A 6,150-nucleotide genomic window follows, 5' to 3' on the forward strand; every position below is an offset into this window, starting at 1 on the left:
CATCATCTTTTTTTTTTCTTTTTTTTATTATTTTTTTATATTTTTTTGAGAAAAAAAATTAAGTAAAAAAATGCAAGAATAGAACGAAAATAAATAAAATAAAAATTCAACATGATCAGCAGCAATGAAAAACGATAAGAGAAAAAAATACTAAAAAAAAAAAAAGGAAAAAATGCAAAAAAAATGTGTGATTTATGCATATTATTGAGTAATTTTTATTGAGTTAAAAACTTAAAATTAATTTGATTAAATTTGATTAAAAAAATATTTAAAAAAGAAGTCTAAAAACATTATTGTAATTATTAAAATATCATTACTATAATAATAGAAACTCGAAAATGTTTTTTTTTTTTAAAAGATTAGATTAGATTTTTAAGATGGCGTGTAGACATTTTTGTTCCTTTGCTCTCTTCGTTCTCCATTCGTAGACGCCAAGAACCCTAACAGGTACTGCTTCCTCTCCCTTTCAGCTCCGAAAAATTCCCCTCGACCCATTTCTCCCTTCTTCAAATAATGAAATGGGTTCAGGTCAAAATTAAGATTTTAGCCCTTAATTTCCATTTTCTCATGTTCCATTTTGATCTTAGATTCTGTTGATCTGTTGATACTTTTAGCTTAAAGATCTGATTTCCTCCCTTTTTTTCATGGTGAAATGGATCCTAGAACAAAACCCAGAAGCTGAAACTTTGTTGGCATGAGGTTTTGCATGCATACATTTATGGGGTTTGTGTAAATTTTTTCCCTTGTTGAAACCCCCTTTTTTGTGGTTTGACTCTGTTTGAGCTGAAACAAAAGGTGGGTTTTGCTTTTGGGGTTAACACAATTACATTATGCTATTGTTTTTGTTTGTTGTTTTTCATGGAATTTGATTTTTTGAATTGTGTTGGCTTGTTAGGAGAATGCAATGGCCTGGATAATTTGCGAAGATATTTAACAAAGTGTACATTGTTATTCTGCAATAGTGCAATTTTGCCTTCACCATTTGCTGCCTATTATGGATGGGGATAATGGTCTTAACATACGTAATTGGGGTTACTATGAACCTGCTACCTCTTTCAAGAGCCATCTGGGGCTCCAGCTAATGTCATCAATGCCGGAAAAGCCTCTTCTCGGAGGACGCAATGCTGCAGTTTTGTCCGGCACTAATGGTGCCTATCACCATAGGGACATTGGGATGCCCCCGGCTACTTACCCTATGGATTACATGAGGGATGCTTGGATTAGTAGTCAGAGAGAGAAGTATATGAATATGATACCTACAAACCCAAGTTATGGTAGTATTCCGGAGACGTCTTCCACGCATCACATGCAAATGATTCCACCGCCTGAGTTGTCTGCAAAGGAAGAAAGGCCCGTGGAAGAAGCGCCTGTTGTTGAGAAAGCGAACACCACTGGAAAGAAGAGACAGGGTCCCAAGGTTCCGAAATCTCCCAAGGCAAAGAAGCCCAAAAGGGGGCCTCGCGTTCCTAAGGATGAGAATGCTCCTACAGTTCAACGAGCTAGGGCTCCAAAGAAAACTACTGAAATTGTGATAAATGGGATCGACTTGGATATTTCGAGTATTCCAATCCCTGTTTGTTCGTGCACTGGGACACCCCAACAGTGTTACCGATGGGGCTCGGGTGGGTGGCAGTCTGCATGTTGCACAACGGGAATGTCTACATATCCTTTGCCTATGAGTACAAAGCGGCGTGGTGCTAGGATAGCTGGAAGGAAAATGAGTATAGGAGCATTTAAGAAAGTTTTAGAGAAACTTGCAGCTGAGGGTTATAACTTTTCTAATCCAATTGATTTGAGGACTTACTGGGCAAAACATGGTACCAATAAGTTTGTCACTATCAGGTAGATCTATTATATGCTATGGTACAATATGGCCTCTTATTCCTTTTCAGCCTGTTTGTCATGTATATATATGTGAAGTATTTGGTCTGAGACAGAGGCTTTGTTAGCTGGTTTGTAGTTCAAGAATTTTCGACTTGTGACATTTCCTTTTCTCTTCTAACTCTTATCTGTTGTTCTATTCACTTATTTGGATTCAGTAAATGGGAATTCAATCTTTTGGCTGGTTGGTCCTGATAGAGGACTAGAAATGAGATATTGTCGTATGATATTTGGTAGGAATATTTTATTTGTTCATAGAGCTATTGGTGATTAAATGTGATGCAAGCGCTTTATTCTGCTCACTGAATCATTCTAATATTAGCCGAAGATACAATTGTAGTTTGTTTTAAGAAACATCTGTGAAGGTAACTTGTTGTCATACTGGTGGAATGTGTTTCTCTGATTTGATGATTGGAGTGGGAAACATATCCAATCACGGCTTGCTCTGCTGAATTTAAGTTTGGTACCAAGTGGGTGGTCTTGGAACAGAATGCAAAATGTTAGAGGCTTATTATGTACTTCTTAGTTAAGTACTCTGTTAAACTTAGAGTAAACCGATCATGAGTTTCTCATGGTAGACACAAACTCAGTTTAGGAGAGACTTTCTATTTTTGTGCATGCTAATAGGAATCAAAGGTGTTGGACACACCACATTACTAGTTTTTAAGTTTTATCCGATTTTCCCCTGAAACCAAACCATTAGGAAAATTTGTATAGTCCATGATATATAGATAGCAGATTTTCTGATTAATAGTAATCCTTCGCTTTTAAGTATTTTGATAGCTGAATGTTGAAAGGCGGTAAGAAAAGGTGCATTGAATCATGGAGATGGGGGAGACTGTTTTTCCTTTTAGAGCCTTAGATGTTTGAGCATAAATGTGCATATAAGGTGTATACATGAGATTAGAATCATCTTCAAATTTGCAACGTGCTTCCCTCTCAAAGAAAGGTTAATTAAAATAGTCTTATTACATTAATTTATATATATTTATAGGCCAAATCTAGAACACAAGTTTGGTAGCTTGCTGAAAGTATAAGTCATTAGAAGGACAATCTAATTCTTGTAATGATTTGAATGCTTGAATTCCGTTTTCTTTGTACTATGTTATTATTACTTTACCGGGTGAATTGGTGGTGCCAAGACACAAGCAATGATCATGGTTGAGATTCATGTTTGTTGAGTGTTACAAATAAATTTGGTGCTCATAAAGTTTGTTGAGTACAGATGGAAGTTTCTTTTGCTTAGTTAAATTAAATTTTTCAAAGGCAAAATTGTTGTCTAATTCTTTAATTTTAAGCTAAAAGTAGTAACCTTTCATTTATAAAAGGGCATCTTAAAAATAAATTTGCCTCCTAATTTTAGAATTACATGTACAATTTATTGTCTAAACTGATGTTTGTGTAGTTGGTATTTGAAGCGAAGCAAAATGCTTCCAGTTTGATGTTTTCCATAATGCCATATTCGTAATTTTTTTTTTTAATTTTAGGTAAAATTTGCTAATTGCTATTGCGCCTGCCCGATCAAAAATCTTGGTTACACGTTAAACAAAAAGACATTCGGTTAAGATTTTAAAATATTGAAAAGTTAAATGTATTTTAATTTTTATTTTTCTCATGATTTTTAAAATATTTAATTATGTCACAATTAATTTATTTTATCGGAAAAGCTGTTTTTAGGTGGTATAATTGATAGCAAATGACTGTTCTTATTATTAATATTTGATACTTGAGGTCAAATTGGCAGAGTTGTTACCCCCAGAAATAATAAGCTTTTGTTTATAATAATAATCTTCAAAATATCATTTTTGCTTATATAACTTTAGTCTAAAATTATTAGTTTCGATTATATATTGTTTTCAATTTTTACTTAAACATAATTATTCTTTGGTAAAACTTAAAAATAGAGGTGCACTTGGATGGAATCGAGATATTTTTTTTGGTGACTGAAATAAATTAAACAAAGAAAAACAAAAGAAACAAAACAAGGAACTGCTTAAATAGAGGGACAGTCCCGTTTAAGACTACTCTTAAACTCCTCCCAAGGTGAAAGAAGCTCCACATGCGAAAGTTGTAACTTCATCGCCATCTTTGCCATAGTATCTGCCACCGTGTTTGCATCTCTCATAATCAAACGAAAGTCAACACGCCAATTCCAATGCATGATATCTCTTATTTTGAGCACCAGTGGATCAATAAACCCAAAACCATCTTGAGTAACAAGATTAAATGCTTCCACACAATCCGTCTCACAAATAACATCTCGTTGACCCACATCCCAAGCTAAGAGATATCCTCTCCAAATAGCAAACAATTCTCCTTGAAGAATACTATTACTCTCAATCATTCCCAAACACCCCCTTTGCCAGCTCCCATTACAATCTCTAATAACACAAGCAAAACCAACACTATCACCCGAACCAAAATAACTAGCATCACAATTAATCTTAAAAGTACCAATGGATGGGGGATTCCAAAAACCATTTAGAGTAGAGGGAAGGGACATACGTTGTAATTCAAAAATATTTCTAGCTCCTTTTCTGAAGTTAATGCCAGACAAATGACTTTTTCCGGAGGCCAAGTTTCATGGGGATTAAAGATGTCGTTATTCCTTGCTCGCCATATCCACCAAAGTCCCGAAAAGAACTTGAACGGGTGCTCTCTGCTATGATACAAGAACCAGTTCTTCAAATCCAAAGGATGACAAGGAATATCTAACCTTTGCCAGACAAGCTGAGCTTTTGGACAATCCCGAATACAATGTATAACCGATTCCTGGCTAGAAAGACATCTTGGACACCTATCCGATGACGACATCCCTCTTCTAAAGCGAAAACTTGCAGTAGGAAGAGCCTCCTTAAGACACAACCAAGCCAAAAACTTATGCTTTTCCGGAACAAGCTGACGCCAAAGCCAAAGCCAATTCTCCCTCTCCTCCCAACCAAACAGCTGCTTACACAACCACAAGTAACCATTGCGTGAGTCATAGACTTTGGCAGCAGACCCACTCCAATACCAACCCACTTCCGGACCTGCTTGTTCATCTGGATTGTAAGAGAGAATATTATCTTTCAGATTTTGAGATAAAGGAGAATAAAGAGTATCCAAATGCCACCTACCAACCGACCAAATATCCTGTATCCGGAGATTCGAATCAGAAATGTGGACATAATCCATCTCATTAGATAACCGTCCTTCTCTCCTCCAGCTAGAAAACCAAAAATTCTGGTTCAAATCTCCAATACACCAAGCAAACCCATCCTTCAACACTTTCCAAGCCTTGCAAAGACACCTCCAAATTATAGAGTCCTTGTTCTTAGGATGGAATCGAGATATGATCTTATTAGAGTTGAACGGAAATGAATCTTCTCCAGTTTTTTTAACACTTGACAGAATTTAATGTGATCTCTTACTTTTAATTCTATAAATGGGATAAAAAAAATAAAAGAGAAAAAATAATGAGTAGTTAGATTAAATACTGTACACCATCCAATTTTTTTTTACTGAAAAAGATCCACTCCCGAGTTGAACCTGATTCGAATATTTGACCGAATCCATGTTAAAAGTCATAACATAACCTTAAATTAACCCTATATATATATATATATATATATATATATATATATATATATATATATATATATATATATATATATATATATATAAGAAAGCCTTTCATGTATAGTTGCTGGGGTAAAAACACTTCTTTTCCCACCAAATTTTAGTCTATATCATCTTTTGATAGGTCACAACTAGCACATTATCAAATCATGGTAATTGTTTTTTTTAACAATTTGAGGATTAGGGCCTGGGCCCATTTCAATATAAAAAAAAAAGAAATTAAGCATTAATCTTCAATGAGAGTACAATTTACTTACATTACCAAGAAGAAAAAAGAGTACAATTTTATTTATCATAGTACGAATATTTTTTTATTTTATTTTATTTTTTTTATTAATACAAGTTGAATAAATAAATTTAGACCTGAAGTGTATTTGAGCGAAAGAAACTTATCCTCCGTTAATCAAATGTCAATTATTTGATTTTCACTTTAAGCATGAAAAGCTTTAAAATTCTATAGTTATAATATCCATTAAAGTGTCTATAAAACAATGAATAATTAGTTATTATATTTGATAGCGGATATATATATTAGTCATACAAAAAAAAAATAACAGTTGTTTAATATAATTTATTAGAAGATCAACACAATTTATTCTGATTTTCTCATTTTCAATTCCATCAAAGTTTCTTATTTTTTAATAGTTAAAT

General features: G+C 33.9%; 1 protein-coding gene across 2 annotated transcripts; it reads left to right on the plus strand.

Moving 5' to 3' along the window:
* Window positions 1-334: 334 nt before the first annotated feature.
* LOC112750864 (protein BASIC PENTACYSTEINE1) lies at window positions 335-2,090 on the plus strand. 2 transcript variants are annotated; one of them, XM_025799761.3, is made up of 3 exons: window positions 335-447; window positions 664-795; window positions 896-2,090. In XM_025799761.3, the coding sequence occupies exon 3, from the start codon at window positions 995-997 to the stop codon at window positions 1,844-1,846; it is 852 nt and encodes a 283-aa protein (XP_025655546.1). In that variant the 5' UTR covers window positions 335-447; window positions 664-795; window positions 896-994; the 3' UTR covers window positions 1,847-2,090. The 2 variants fall into 2 exon arrangements, with proteins under 2 accessions (XP_025655546.1, XP_025655545.1); XM_025799760.2 differs by lacking the exon at window positions 664-795.
* The last annotated feature ends 4,060 nt before the right edge of the window (window positions 2,091-6,150 follow it).

Source organism: Arachis hypogaea, chromosome 15 (genome assembly GCF_003086295.3).
Source record: "Arachis hypogaea cultivar Tifrunner chromosome 15, arahy.Tifrunner.gnm2.J5K5, whole genome shotgun sequence".
Lineage (NCBI taxonomy): Eukaryota > Viridiplantae > Streptophyta > Magnoliopsida > Fabales > Fabaceae > Arachis > Arachis hypogaea.

Excerpts from the sequence above, each read along its gene's own strand:
- LOC112750864 (XM_025799761.3), top strand. The coding sequence starts at position 995 with ATGGATGGGGATAATGGTCTTAACATACGTAATTGGGGTTACTATGAA.